The following is a 15,277-nucleotide window of genomic DNA, read 5'->3' as shown; positions in this document are numbered from 1 at the left end:
GGGAAGAGGAGGAGAAGGATCCCGGGAATACAGATAGTTTCCTCTCTCCATTAATTCCAGCCAGTCGGTGCCGCCGTGCCTGTTCTGCATAATTAACAGCCCTTTGGGTTGGAATAAACTATGGGCACCGCTGGACATTAGCCTTCACCTTGTGTCCCATCAGGGGTCCTAGCAGGGCTTCAGCCGGTAGATGAATTAGTTAATTAATGCTAATTTTTTCCGTAATTACAATGGCAGCTGTACAGTGTGTCCTGTCCACCTGTACCAGCTTGGTTTCTCTGTGATTGGGAAATAAGACCTAAAGAATTGGCTTTTATCCCACTACTAGGATATTTCATTAAGTTCAAGCATTCAGGAATTAGCAGCAAATGCCTTTCAAATCCCAGGAATCCAGTAGCCTTAAAAAAAAAAAAGCCGGCTTAGGGTGCTGCTGCGCTGTTGACCCCACAGCCCGGGGCTGCAGCACCGCCGGGTCCTCTGCTGGACCCTGCTCTTCCCCGTGGCCTCGGCTCCCTGGCGGGACACACAGCCTGGGCTGCCCTCACCGAGAGAGGGGACCCGGACACCCCACCCTGCACAGAGACATGGCATGGGGACACCAGTGTGACACTGAGCCCCCGCCACGATCCTCGCTCTCAGCAGCGGCTGCGGGATGCTCATTTTGATGGACTGCATTCCTCCACACAAAGGTCCTCCGATTTGTCCCATTAGTGCCATCATTAAAATCCAGTTAGTCTCCTACGGAGAGCAAATACAGCCCAGCCAAGACCCTGGCAAGGGTCTGGTGGCCCCAGACCCCCGTTTCCCCTGCCAGCCTTAGGAGTGCCTGGTGAGCCGTCCTGCCTCCCGCTTGTGTACTGGGGCTAATTGATGCAGGGGGCCCGGGAGCCGGGCTTCTCACCTTGTTAGCATGGCAATTAACTCTCTTTACCCTCCTGATTGCTCCTGTGCATATTTCACTCCAGTCCACCTTTCCAGTGAGTTATAAATGCAGCACCAGGGAGGCCGGGGGAGTTGTGCAGGGACCGCGAGCACAGAGCCATGCTGGGGACTGTCCTGCTGCTGCTGGCCCTGGCCAAGACGGCATGCCCGAGCCCAGCCAGCGTGGCGACACGGCGGGCTGAGGCGCTGAAGAAACTCCTGGAAGTCTTTGGCATGGAAGACCCGCCGGCCCCCCCAACTCACTTCAAGCAGCCACCCCAGTACATGGTGGATCTATTCAACACTGTCGCCAATGCGGATGGTGTCACCAAGAACCCTGACATCCTGGAGGGCAACACCGTCCGCAGCTTCCTGGATAAAAGTAAGGGCGGGGGGAGGCCGCGGTGCTGGGATGCGGCTGTGGGGAGGGGCTGAACGGTGCCGCCCCTGGTTTTGCTCTCCTCAGCACATCCTTCTCTCCAGCTCACAGCGAGGAGATGCGGTTCCTGTTCGTGCTCTCCAGCGTGGCCAAGAACGAGAAGATCCTGACGGCAGAGCTGCACCTCTTCCGCCTCTGGCCGAGGGTCACAGATGGGCCCAAAAGGCACCACTTCTGCCAGGTGAGGAGAGGGATGGGGATGGGGATGGGGACGGGGATGGGGATGGGGGCGGGGCTGTCCCCCAGCCTGTGCCCAGGGGTGTCACCGGCACACTCTGGTCATTTGCCTGCAGTGGGAGCACAGCCTGGCTCTAGGATCACATGAACAAAATATTTCACAGAGAATCATGATGATTTAACTGTGGCACATTCTTAAATATCCTTCTGGCTTGTGCAAACATCAGCAAAGGCACACCAAGGTTGTTGCAGATCCATGCTGACAGCTCCCCATCTTCCCCCACACCTCTGTCCAGGGTCGACCCCTCGGGCAGAATACGCTGGGGTGACCACCTTTTGCCTTCCCCAGGTCAGTGTGTACCAGGTGCTGGAGAAAGACAAGCCAGACACCCCTGGAGGAAAGAAGCTGCTGGCAGCACGGCTTGTCTCACTGCAAACCTCGGGCTGGGAGGTCTTTGCCATCACACCAGCTGTGAGTCACTTTTCCTCTGTTTTCACCTTTCAGGCTCCAGTGTAGTTTCCTGTCTGCAGTCTCTGTAGTGACGTGGGGGGGATACATCCTCTGGGAGGGGGAGGAAAAAGTCCTGCCAAGAGCCCCGGGGCTGCTTCATCCTTCCCCAAACTTGTCTCACTGCTCTGCAGGGAGTGCTGGTGCTGGCTCCTGCCACACTGTCCCCTGTGCTGCAGCCCCAGAGCAACATCTTCCCATGGCACACAAGAGTGTGGCCTCAAAGGGGTCCCAGTTCACGATGTCCTGCTGTGGCCTGAGACCTGCCTGTGGGGACACTGGTGCCTGTCCCGGTCCATAGTGACAGTGGTTTGGTTCCCCAGGTTCGTGACTGGACCAAAGATGAAAGCAGCAACCAGGGTTTGCTGGTGACGGTCCAGGGCCTGGGGGGGAGCCCACTTGATCCCCCACCACTGCAGTTTGCATCTGGTCGGAGTCACCATGAGAGCAAGAAGCCCATGTTGGTCCTTTTCACGGATGATGGGCGCCGTGGAGCGTCGCTGCCCACAGTCGGCTTCCCAGGTGGGTCCCACATGCCTGGCACAACTCCCTCGGTGCCAACATCCCTTTCTCAGGAGGTGCTCCCCACATGTGGGCTCCTCAAATCCAAATCTCCTTCCCCGGCTGGTGGGAGAGGCTCTCTCCTTCCTGGTGCAGCTCGCTCAGGGGTATTGCCTGCTTGCAGATATGAAGCTGGATTTGAGTTTGGCCATGAGACTGCGGCTGTCACCTCCTCGTGGCTCTGTCTGGGCTGGTGACAGGCTATGACCAGAGGGTTGCAGACAAAACCTGTGGGGAGAGGTGGCTGGGGGGGCTGCAGTATCTTCTCCCTCTACCCAGGCTCATGCAGTGGCCAATGACTTACATCAGATGCTTCTTTCTGACAGATCTAAAGCCTCAGGCTCCCGATATCCCTGCCAAGATGCCAGTTCCCAAGCTGGGCAGGTCACGCAGCACACGCTCGCTGGACCGGCTCCAGCCCTGCCAGAGGCATCCCTTGTCCGTGGACTTCGAGGAGATTGGCTGGTCTGGCTGGATCATCTCACCACGGGGGTACAACGCCTTCCACTGCAAAGGCTCCTGCCCCTTCCCTCTGGGTGAGAACATGCGGCCGACGAACCATGCCACAGTGCAGTCCATCATCAACGCCCTGAGGCTGAGCGAGGGTGTCAGCAGCCCCTGCTGTGTGCCCGACAAGCTCTACTCCATCAACCTCCTCTACTTCGATGATGACGAGAATGTGGTCCTCAAGCAGTACGATGACATGGTGGCCGGGAGCTGCGGCTGCCACTGAGGCAGGAGGAGCAGGGGCTGGAAACACCACTGCAGTGGGGGCTGCACCCGCTCCCTCCAGAGCATCAGTGGGGTCTCTGTCCCACAAACCCTCTAAAAGAGACGGACGAGCAAAGCAAGGGGGTGCTGGGTCTGCCCAGGGTGGTGTCACCCCCTGACAAGGCCAGCCAAGGAAGGCTCAGGGCCAAGCTCTGATTAAACCAACCTGAACGAGCCCGTGTGAATCAGCAGCCCCAGGGCAGCAGCTCCATTTTGGGATGCCCTGTGTGGGGTCATGGGTATCTCTGCCCATGCAGAGGCTCCTGCAGGCTGTACTATATGTATATAGCAAGAGCACTAATATATGACAGAAGCTGCCTGTACAATGTCCTGTAAATGTCTGTACATTCCTGCATTGCTGTGACTTGTAAAATTATTCAGAGCAACTATTTAAAAGTGCCATTCTCCAAAGGCTGCCTGTGGACTCTGAACTGCTGCCAGGAACAGGGCAAGCAGACATCTCACAGGCACAAGGAAGGGGGTGCACATGGAGAGATGAAGATCCAGCTGCAGCGCAGTCTCCAGGGGCAACGGGATGAGGTTGATGTGCCCCATTCCTTGAAAGCTGAACAATCTCAGGACACATCAGCCTGCAACTGGGGGTGCAGGGAGATGAGCAGGTGATGGTGGTGCTTGGGGGAATGTGGTGACAGGATCTGGGGTGGGATGGGGGTGTCTATAGAGCTGCCTGGAGATGATGTTGCTAGGGTGGGTAGGTGGTGGTGGCTGTTGTGGTTTAACCCCAGATGGCAACTAAGCACCACGCAGCCACTGGCCTCCCCCTCCACCCCAGTGGGATGGGGAAGAGAATCAGAAGAAAAGGTAAAACACTTGGGTTGAGATACAGAAAGTTCAATAATAGAAATAAAATATGGTAATATTTAATAATATTTGTAATGAAAAGGGAGACACCAAAAGGAGGGAGTCATAAACCCCAAGACAGACAAGTGATGCCTAATACCCAGTTCCTCAGCATCCACTGCTCTGTGCCCAGCCTGTCTCCTAGCAGCAATTGGCTGCTGAGTGATCAGTGTGTGATCAAGATTGTTCTCACCCTGAATCTAAAATACAGCCTTGTACCAGGCACTGGGAAGAAAATGAACTGTATTGCAGCTGAAACCAGGACAGTGGGGCGGGAGAGTTCTGGGGAAGATGGTCAGAGGAAACTGCTGTGCTCAGAGAGAATGTTCCTCACGGAAGAGAAATAGGGTGGAAACCAGAGCTGTCCAGTGCTGTGGGGTCAGGTCAGTGCTGGGGAGGTGTACAGAGGGTAGGTGTCAATGTGGGTTACCAGGGAATGGGTATAGGTGTTGGTGGTCAGGGCAGGGGTCCCCTCACACCTGGTGGCATAGCCTCCTTGTCCCCTACAGTCCAGCTCTCAAGTGGGAGTGTGGCTGTCCCTGACAGAGCACTCAGCTCCTCCGAGTCTCTTTCCAAGTTTCCAAAATCAGCAGCTTAGCCACAGTCCCAGGACCAGGAGTCCCCTGGCACCTCTGCATCTCCAAGCCCAGCTCACAAGTGAGTGAATTGCACCCTGGCCTGGCTGGCACCTGTTTCTTCCACCTGTTCACCTGGAAGCAGCACCCGCAGCTGCTGGCCCTTCCCCACGCCAACCCTCCCTGCAGCCCAAGGTCCCTCTTTTCTCTCTCCTCTCTTCTCTCTCTCCTCTCTTCTCTCTCTCCTCTCTCCTCTCTCCTCTCTCCTCTCTCCTCTCTCCTCTCTCCTCTCTCCTCTCTCCTCTCTCCTCTCTCCTTCCTTCAGGAGGCCCTTTCACTGGACATGGTCCCACACCAGAGGGCAAATCCTTCCCCTGTGCCCCCCAGACATGTTCCCACTGCCTCCCATGATGTGAATACAGGGCAGAGCCAACTGATGTGTCCTGATCATATGCACATCCCAGCTCTAGTTCCAAAGCACCCAGACACCTCATTCCAAAACTAATGCATGGACAGGCTCATCTGCATCCCTGAGAACACTGATGGACTTGTGAGCCCTGGGGAGATGTCCCCTCCTCCCCCCAAATGATGAGCAGTTTACTGAGTCACACACAGTGCCTGGACAAGAATCCACGACAATGGAGGTTTGGGCCTGGTTTATTAAATCCTGTTCCTGGGGGTGTTCTGGCTACAAGCTCTATAGTGCCTATAGTGCAGGTGGGTCCCATCACAGCAGCACCCCAAGTGAGGACTGTGCCCCAAACTGCAGGGCAGTGGGAAGAAGAGCAGATTTGGCTGGAAGGATGCATGGCTGTAAGCCTTTCCTCTGGGCCTTCACCCAAATCCCCACACTAGACTAGGCCTGGGCTGCTTGGCTGGGAGGGAGTCAAGGGGGCAGGGGGAGCCTGTGTGTGTCCCACTCAGTGGGGAACGGAGCAGCACCTGCACATGAGTCACACTGGGCTACCTGCCTCACACAGGTGACAGTTCAGTCCCATCCCTCACTCCCTGTGATTCAGGGTGCCCCTTGCCTCAGCCCATGTCAGACAAACATCCTGCCCTGGCCGTACAGCTCCCTGACTGGCTGCTCTGTGGGACAGCATTGCCCGGCATGCAGCAGTGAGGGAGGTCCCAGCTGGGAGCAGCCCCTGTGCAACAGCAGAGCCCCAGCACTGTTGTGATTCTACCCATAGCTCAGAGCATCCCTGGGGGACAAGACTTACTGGGAGGATGGCCAGGACAGGGGATGTCTGGGGTCAGTGGTAATAGTGGGGGTCAGCTCTCCAGCACTCTGAGAACTTCCGCAGGACTCGCTCCTTCAAGCGGATCCTCCTGGAAAGCTGAAGTGACTGGCTCATCTCATGGGCCTTCAGCTTGGCATAGTAGTCAGAAAATTTGTTGTAGAGGATGGAGATGGGCATTCCATTGAGGATGATGCCGAAGGAGATGCAGACAAATGCCACCATCCTGCCGAGTATTGTGTCAGGCACAGTGTCTCCATAGCCCACAGTGGAGAGGCTGACCTGTGCAGGGACAGAAAAGGATAAAATCCCACGGGAACAAGCCCAGCAGACCCCACTGGCTGATGCTGGAACTCACTCCCTCCCACCCCTCTGTGGAGCCACCTGTCCCCTGCGACCAGTGCCAGACCCTGACCCTGATGGCAGCCAGCTGAGCTGTCCCCTCTCCAGAACCTGCATGGCCAGGGCACCACTGTCCAGGCTGTGCCTGGCAGGCCTGGAGAGACAAAGGAAAGGGCTGGCTGAGCCCCAGAAGCACAGATCAGAGGCCAGACCCTGCTCCCTCACTGCTTTTGTGTGTGTCTCTTCAAAGGCAGCTGGAAACCTCTGAGCTGAGCCTTCCCCCGCAGCCAGTGTCTGCTGGAGCTTCCTTCCCCCTCAGAGCTGTGGCTCCAGAGCTTCCTGGCTGTGAGCTGCCTGGCCCCAGACAAACAAAGCTTCCTGGAGCCTCCCTCCGGGGGAAACAGAGTCATTGCCCGGGAATGAACCATGTTTAGTAAATGGGGAGCAGGGCTATGGTGAGATTTGAGGCCAGAGAGGTTTGGGCTTGGCAGGGAGCTGTGCTCCCAGGGAAAGGCTCAGCCTGGGATGTTGAAATGCTTGAACCTGGTGATGTTGCTGAGTGATTTTGCCCTTCCTCGAGGAAGGATGAATCTGAAGCAGATAGGCTTTGGTGGGCAAAGGGGATTATAATAGCAGAAGTGATCTGTGGGATCATTTAATCTGTAAATCAAAATTCCCTCATAACCTGTGGCTCTCAAGTGCTTTAGCTGCTCCCCATCTCAGAGGTAATGCCAGGTTTATTATAGGGCTCAGCTCTGCAGAGCTGCCAGCTCCTGGCACAAGCAGGGCAGTGAACGGGCAGCACACCCTAGTCTGTGTCCACTCTCACGACATGGGCTGAGGCACAGTGTGACTAAGGGTGCCACACGCAGCCCTGGGTTCCCCATCTCAGACCCATGAGCTCTTGTGCTTCTCAAGCTCAGCAGAGCTGCAATGCTGTCCAGGCCCTAGGCTGTCCCCATACCCACAGGCTGCGTCCACTCAACACTTGGGTCCCATGACAGATAAAGCTGAGTCACATCCCCCTTGTTCAACTCAGGCCTGGAGGTTCCCAAGCCACAACCTCTGTCCCACCATCCCACTCCAGCACCAGCTTTTGAGCCTCTGAGCTCAGTCCAAACCTCTGACTTTTTTTCAGAGCACGCAGGGTTCTGGTTTCCCACCATTACTGAGCTGATGGGAAGACTGGGCCCTTTTTGCCTCCTGCCCAGCAGCAGTGGTGAATCCCCTGAGCACTGGGGTAGCCCCTACCCACAGAGCCTCCCCCATCCCCTCTGGAAAAAGCTGCTCACACCTTACCGCTGCCCACCACCACGCGCAGGGGATACTGGTGAAGTCAGTGCCAGGGACATCATGTTCCACCGAGTGTATGAGAGCAGAGAAGGTGAAGACCCCCATGGCAATGAAGAGGAGGAGGCAGCAAACCTGCTGGTAGCACTGGCGCATGGTGAAGCTGAAGGCCCGGAGGCCAGTGGAGTGACGTGCCAGCTTGAGGATGCGGAAGATCCTCATGAGCTTGATGAGCTTGAGGACTTTGCCCAGCTTGCTCACATTCTCCACCTTGTGCAGCTCCTCATGGTATTGCATTTCTCCATCGTCCAGATTTTCAAAGAGGATCTGGATGTAGAAGGGCAGGATGGCCACCAGGTCTATAGCATTAAATGCTGCCCGCAGAAAGTTCTTGAAGCTGGAGGAGGATATGAGCCGCATGAGGTATTCAGAGGTGAAGAAGATGGCACAGATCATCTCCATCTGCTCCATCCATATTTTCCCTGTCTTGTTTTTCATCTCCTCCACTGTGCTCAGTGTCATGCCCACAATGGAGATAAGCACAAAGAAGCTCGACATAACAGCAATGATCTTGGCTGGGACAGAAGAGTACGGGTTCTCAATGAGGTTCCAGACCATCTTCCGAAACTGACCCAGAAATTTGCCATCAAATTGCGTCCCTGACTCTAGGGGCTCCAGTTCTGCCTCCAGCTCCTTCTCTATTTTCAGGTACTCACTGAGTTCATCTCGCTTTTCCTCTAACAGGATCCGGCAGCAGCGTTGGGAGTATTTCAAATGGATTCCCCAGTACTCGATTTCCTCCACGAAGTTACTGGGGCACATCTCATCCATCACCCACAGGACCCCACTGCGGTAGAAGTGGAAGATGTAGTGGAAAATTGAAGGATCTCTATCAAAGAAGTACTCATTCTTCTGCACCAAGTAGTCATCACAGAGCTGCAGCTTCTTCACGGGGTCTGTATAGAGTGCCAGCTTCCCAAGCCGGGTGATGGGATACCGGGCCAGTACCTTATAAGCTATCTGGAACAATTTGCCACCCACATTAATGTTGAGAAGGTACTTGTTCCTTTGGATGGGAGTCTGGCTCTTCTCCTGGTTACCATCTGCCACGTTCTGCATGGAGTTCCATTGCCTTACCAGGCTGTCCTGTGCAAATGGGATGTAGGATTCCTCTTCCTCCGTGGTCCGGCAGTGGCCCCGGTGATCCCCTATCTTCAGCCTGGCTGAGAGACTCGCGCGCCTGGTCCACTGCTGCCTCATGGCGCCCAGCCTTCCGAAGCGGTGACTCCGTTACAGGCCGCAGGACAGCAGCTCTGGCTTCATGGGAACACTCCTACTGGCCACACGCTGACTGGGACGAGTGCTGCAAGCTTGGGACAGTGGAGTGCTGCCCACAGGGCACAGCTGTGTCCCGGTGCCACGTGGCACCTGCCGGGGTCCCAAAGCCGATTGCTGATCAGATTGCGGTTTGCATCGCAGCAGTCGGAGGCAGCCAAGAGCCCGCTCCTTAAGACACTAATGAGATTGATGCACTAGTCCTTTATGTAAGGAACTATTTCTAGCTCTGCACTTCTCTTTTCTCTTATTCTGTTCTAATTAGCTGCTTGCATTTGCTGGATGCTGTTTCCTGGAAGGAAATCCATGACAGCAAACTTGGAAACAGCACAAACTTGCCTCAATTTACCCTCTGTTGATGGGACAGGAAGGTGCAGACATGCAGGATTTGTACTGACTTTGTATCCCCACACCAGATGCTGCTCTTGGCACCACCCCTTTGTTAAAGGCTAATGCAGTTGCCCCGGCTGTCAGCTGTCACAGCCAGGGAAGGGAGATGGTCATGACCTCTCAGCTCATCCCTCAAGTTCCACAGTGCAGATTTAGAGGGGATGAGGTGAAGGAACCACCTCCACCTCCACAGTGTCCGAGAAGATCCTCTGAGGGACAGGCTGCCCCCATGCCCCTGCCCTGTGCCATCACATTAGCCTTCAGCCCGACTCACCTAGGCAGGGGCAGGAACAGTGAACAGGACACTGGAAATGCAAGTAGGCAGTAAAAGTTCCTCTGAAGTATTGGAACTGAAAAGGAGGAAATAATCCTTTGGATTTGCAAGTAAAAGGGGAACCAAAATTAAACAGGTTGATCTTTGAGGTCTTATCCTGGAACACGATCCTACTTCAACATGTAAAACATCACATTGATCTCCATGAACTGGTCTAATTAAATACAGAGACGTGGAGCACAAAGATGCTTCTGGCCTGAAAAGCAGCTCAGGCTCCACTACAATTGAAGTCTCTGAGCCTGGGGATTAGAACAACAAAAACAATTCCAGCACCATACAGAGGAAGGGAAATTGCTGTCAGAAACACAGCCCCAAGTTTTGGCACAAGATCCATAAAATGTGTTTCTTTCAATTCTGTAGCACTCAGCTCAGAGACCAGAAAGCAAAACCTGCAATGTCTTGTGAGTTTGCCCCAGGGCCTCACTCCTCATCACACTGAGCAAGCACTCTGCCTTGTACCACAGAACAGCCGGGCTCGGCTTGGTAGCTGCAGCCCAGAGTATGATCTGGGACCAGCTGGTGACAGCTGACCTCGGCCACACGGCCCTGCCAGCACCAGCGCTTCAATTGACCACAGCTCAGCCCGGTCCTGCCAGGACTCCTGGAGCCCTTCCTGCCCCACAGTGCTCCCCACTTCATGCTCTCCTCAGGCAAAGAAGGGACAAGTTCAGGCATTTTTTTCACCTTGCTTTTGGCTGAGCTCCCACTTGTCCACGGTTCAGCAGTAACACCAGAGGTGCTACGGTGGCATCTGTTCCTCCTGTCCCCACCCTCTCTGTTTGCTTTGCTCCTGTACTTAATTTTCTCTGCTACAGCTGGTGTGTGCTGGAGTCTCATCTGGCCCAGGCAGGCACAGCAGCACCTCATGCCAGCCCACCCATCCCAAGTCCTCCTTCCCAGGATGTGACAATCCAAAGGTCATGCAGCCCCTGGCCTCCCAAATACAGAATCCATGCAAATGCACATATCCAGGAAAAATAAAAACTCCAGAACTTGTTAATTTCACATTCTTTATTCTCCTGTGTCAGTCACCACAGCCATCTCTGTCTGTGCCTATGGAAACAGAAGGTTGTGTGTGCCCTTGCAAATGACTCCTTGGTACTAAAAATAGCAGCCCTGGAATAACTCAGGACTCCATACCACATATAGAAGTTTCTCCTGTGAGGTATGGCAGCACTCACACACTATCCAGGAGCGGAAGACTCCTACTCCAAGGCTGATGACTGGTGTCTGCTTGGCAAGTCAAGTTCCCACCTTCAAGGCACAGAGGTCAGCAGCCAAGGCAGCAGCTTGGTGCACTTAGTGATCACTTGTGCAAGGTGCACGTGGCCAACGCTGAACCAGAGGCACTGGGCACTAATCTGCCCCTGCATGGTCAGTTCTGAGAGGCACACAGCACTCAGTCCTTGGGTCAGACACTATCTGTGTGGCACGTGGAGCCCTGGCCAAAGACATGGCTTATTTCCAGGGACACCTCCACTAGACCAAGATGCTCAGAGCCCTGTCCAGCTTGGTCCCAGGGATAAGGCAGTCGCAGCTGTTCTGGGCAACCTGAGCCAGGGCCTCACCATAAAACCCTCCTTTGTGTCCTGCCTAAGCCCACTCTCTGTCACTTTGTACCTGTTGTCCTTACAGGCCTTGGTGAAAAGCCCTTCTCCATCTTTCTTACAATCCCCCTTCAGACATGGACAAGACACAACAAGGCTCCCTGGAGCCATCTCTTCTCCAGGGTTTGCCCTAACAAAAGTGCAGGGCATTATCAAAATCCACGAGGTTTCTGTGGGCCTGAAGGTCCTTCTGGATGACATCCCCCTCTCCAGCACTCAAGCACTCCCCAGCTTGGTCTCATCCTCAGACTGGCTGAGGGTCCACCTGATCTCACTCTACACACTGATGAAAACACGGAATAGCACTGGCCCCTCGAGGGACAGCACTCATGTCAGAACAGTTTTAAGGAAGACACTATTAAGAGTGTTAGGAGGAGCCCCATGCAGCATTCAGCATTGGGGTGGGCAGAGCAGGTCTGCTAGGCCTGGAGATGTTGTGGAAGGGAGTGTGAAAGGAGCTGCTGGCCCAGGGCCGAGGAGCTCCTTGCCCCACACAGGCACAGGTGACAGCACAGCAAAGCCAGAGCAACTGTCACCCCCATGGAGGCACTGTCAGTAAAAGCCTCCTGCACATGGGACTGAGCAGCATCAAACAGTAGTGCAAACATGGAGTATTTGTCTGACCTGTGCAGCCAGTGAGTGCCTTAGGAAATAGGTGAGAAAGCTCCTGCTCCCTGACAAAATCCAGGGGGAAGAATGGGACAGATGAAAAATGGTTCTTGGCTGGAAGTGGAAGGAGACATTTGAACAGCACCTGGCATTTCAAGGAGAAAAACATCTTCGAGTCCAAGGCCACAGTGGTGGGCATCAGCAGTAATGACTGTCATGCAGAGCAATGAAGACATTTCTACCGCCTTTGGGAGGGCTGATGTCATAGTGCCAGGAAAGGTCCTGTGCTATTTCTGGAGCCAAGGTAGTCCTACAATCTAAGACCCATTTACAAAGGGAGTGTCCTCTTGGTATTCCAGTGTAACAACCCAGATTTGAGAGCTGACGTCCAATTCAGTCAGGATCTGTGGTGAGCAGGAGACAGACCAGGCTAGTCTCACCTTATCACCTTGGAATAGGGATCCCTGTTACAAAGCCAGAAAAACAGCTGGTTATTGACAGTCCTTTGGGAAGAAACCTAGTTTGACTTCAATTTATGCACAGTGGAGGAAAAAGTCCCACACCAGAAGATCAGGATCTCAGCAGGACTGCTCCATGTCCTTGGCAGTGGGGAGGAAAGGGGAGAGTTCTGCTGCTGCAAGGCAGACTGAAACCCCATGCACCTGGTTGGCAGGCATCAGGGAAGCTGGGAAAACCCACCCCCAAAGGGGAAAGCTCTAGAAGCCAGAAACACAAGGCAAGAACAAATTTCTCCCTCATGCACATGGAGCACATGGGATGCAAAACACTTACCCTTCAGGGCAAGGAGCCTGTCTGGCACTTGCCAGGCATCAGCTGTTCCCTGGATGCTTTTTCAAGACCGAAGGTGTCAGATCTGGGTTTTGTTCTGGACAGACCCCACGCAGCAACAGAACTTGCCGCTACCAGGATGATCAAGAGCCCTAGAGAGGAGAGTGCACAAGCAGAAATTCACTCACTGTGGTCTTGGGACAGGGCACTGCTGCTCAACACCATGAGCCAAGAAGCAGAGATGAGCAGTGTCCCTCGAGGGCAAGGGACAGACAGAGAGGAGGTAAGCTAGTGCCAGATTGCATGGAATGACCTTTCCAAAGACACAACACATCCAAGGCAGAGCAATAATTAAGCTGTGGTGTCAGGCCTCCCTTAGTCCTCCCAGTGCAGCAAAAGCAGCTCCTGATAGAGGTCTGGAATTGACCCCATCAGGATACTCAATTTATAGCCCAAGGTGGGTAGGTCCAAGACCATGTGCAGCACTCTTGAGTCTCACATACCTGCAACAATCAAGATCCATGTGTGACCTTGACTCCTCGATGGCACAGAGACCTCAGGCATAGCTGAAGGCTCTGTGAAAAAAGAGAAACAAGTCCATGAGGCTTCCAACTCACCTTATGGTCAGCACTCAAAGCAGTCTTCAATCTACACCTGACTGAGTTCCCAGCTCACCTCAAGAGCACCAAAAGGCCTTTTTCAATTGAAGCAAAACCTTATCTGCTGCTACTGGAGGAAAAAAGTTCTACTGGAAATGCATAACAGGGAAAGGTGGGAAAGTTCCAGCTGGAGCTGGAACTGCAGCATCCCAGCCTGTCCTCGTGGCACTGAGAAGCCACAGGCACAACCAAAATGCAGTTCTTCACCTCGCCTGCCAATTAAAAGGTGCAGGCATCAAACCCAAACCCAGTCGCTCACATCTGCAGTAATCTCCCTCCTCTACACACCGTTGGAAACTCCCGGGTGAGGGAAGCCAGAAGCACCTTCCCAAGCACCCCAGACAGCCAATGGGTCTGACAAAGGATGCTCCAGGGCTCTGGTACCAACAGTACTGGGGTGCAGACACAGCCAGACACAAGCCCAGACACTGCATCTGCAGCTCCTGGCCAGCCCTGATGACCCAGACTGCCTCCTCATCCTCTTCCCTTCAGCCTGCCCATTTCCCAGAGTTCAGAGGAGCTCGGGCGTTGGAGAGATTCTCGGAGCAGCTGCTGGGAATTGCATGTTTTGGAAGAAGGAAGGATGTACTTCAAAGGCCCTTCCCGAGGGAGCCCTGAGGGGCGTCATCGTCGTTCCCACCAGAGGAAGGTGAAGATGTGGGCCCTCCACAGCGCTTCCTCCACTCACAGTGACCCGCGGTGACCGCAGCTGCCCGGACCGGCCAGAGACTGCGGGGAACAAAGGCTTCGGGCCGGCTTGCCGCCCCCGCCCGCACCCCCGGGCCCCGTACCTGCGCTGCCGGCGGGCGGCACCGCCGAGCTCCTCGGCGGGGTCACCGCGGGGCCGCCAGGACTCGGCTCCGCCGCGGTCGCGGTCCCGCAGCCCCGCTCGTCCTCGCCGTCCTCACAGTCGGGGTGGCCGTCGCAGCGCCAGTCCTGGGGGAAGCAGAGGGCGCCGGGCGCGCACTGGAACTGGTCCGGGCGGCAGCGGGACGGGGCGGCTGCGGGGAACGGGAGCGTGAGGGGAGGCGGGGGGGCCCAGCGGGGAGAACCCCCCCCGCGCCCCGCGGCGAGGGGACCCCGCGCCCCGCGGGGCGCGCGAGGGCTCCAACCAATGAGAGCGAAGGGCGTGCGCGGAGAACCAATGGGCACCGCCCGCCCGCCCGGCCGCTCCTCCAGCTCACCGTCGCCTGCAGGGAGCGGCAGCGCCAGCGGCAGCAGCAGCAGCACCGGGAGCCCTGGCGGCAGCAGTCGCGGCCCGGCCATGCCGCGGGCCCGCACCGGAGGGACTCGCTGGGGTCGCCGCGCCGCTACAAACGCAGAGCGTTCAGGAAAAGCGCGTGCGCTCCACCCCGACTTCCACCAATGGGGTGCTCGCGGGGGCGGGGCGCGGGCGCGCGCCCTTGAGGAAGCCCCGCCCACCTCCCGTGCCCTTCGGGGCGGGGCCGGGTCACGTGGTGGGGAGGGGCCGCTCATGCCGAGCGGCGCTGCCGAGGCGGCGGGATCGGCGCTGCGGCTGTGCCGGTGCCGGCCCGCCTTGCAGCCCGCACGCGGAGCTGCCAGCGCCGGCCGAGCCCCTTCCCACCTGGCAACAACCGGGCCCTCCCGCAGTTCCCTGGAACTCCCTCAGCACCGCGGTCGGCAGTGACCTGCTGTCCCCGCGGAGGGCTGCATGGCGCTCTGCCGGAGCGGGCAGGACGGCGGCACTGGCGGTGGGGAGCGACTGCTCCAGGCTGCTGAAGTTTTCTCGCAGAACTTGGGCCCGGGGGGAGCCCTGTGAGCGAGGCTGTGCTTTACTCAGCTCTGTTCTTCATTGACTGACTACAGCTTACAAACGTCCCTGTCCTGTGTCACTATTCCAACCAACC

At 56.0% G+C, this 15,277-nt stretch overlaps 3 protein-coding genes across 3 annotated transcripts; 1 reads left to right on the top strand and 2 right to left on the bottom strand.

The window, feature by feature from the left end:
* Positions 1-1,041: 1,041 nt before the first annotated feature.
* LOC128819439 (bone morphogenetic protein 2-like) lies at positions 1,042-3,701 on the top strand. The gene is made up of 5 exons (XM_053999587.1): positions 1,042-1,303; positions 1,405-1,541; positions 1,887-2,009; positions 2,369-2,567; positions 2,933-3,701. The coding sequence occupies exons 1-5, from the start codon at positions 1,042-1,044 to the stop codon at positions 3,337-3,339; spliced, it is 1,128 nt and encodes a 375-aa protein (XP_053855562.1). The 3' UTR covers positions 3,340-3,701.
* Positions 3,702-6,069: 2,368 nt separating this feature from the next.
* On the bottom strand, positions 6,070-8,946 carry LOC128819451 (potassium voltage-gated channel subfamily V member 2-like). Its single transcript, XM_053999609.1, has 2 exons — positions 7,696-8,946; positions 6,070-6,336 (listed from the first exon to the last, which is right to left on the bottom strand). The coding sequence occupies exons 1-2, from the start codon at positions 8,944-8,946 to the stop codon at positions 6,070-6,072; spliced, it is 1,518 nt and encodes a 505-aa protein (XP_053855584.1).
* Positions 8,947-10,744: 1,798 nt separating this feature from the next.
* CD320 (CD320 molecule) lies at positions 10,745-15,113 on the bottom strand. The gene is made up of 5 exons (XM_053999589.1): positions 14,594-15,113; positions 14,201-14,410; positions 13,254-13,325; positions 12,754-12,902; positions 10,745-12,425 (listed from the first exon to the last, which is right to left on the bottom strand). The coding sequence occupies exons 1-4, from the start codon at positions 14,883-14,885 to the stop codon at positions 12,757-12,759; spliced, it is 720 nt and encodes a 239-aa protein (XP_053855564.1). The 5' UTR covers positions 14,886-15,113; the 3' UTR covers positions 10,745-12,425; positions 12,754-12,756.
* Between the last annotated feature and the right edge of the window lie 164 nt (positions 15,114-15,277).

Source organism: Vidua macroura, chromosome 26 (genome assembly GCF_024509145.1).
Source record: "Vidua macroura isolate BioBank_ID:100142 chromosome 26, ASM2450914v1, whole genome shotgun sequence".
Classification (NCBI taxonomy): Eukaryota; Metazoa; Chordata; class Aves; order Passeriformes; family Viduidae; genus Vidua; species Vidua macroura.
This window is presented reverse-complemented; position numbering and strand designations above follow the sequence as displayed.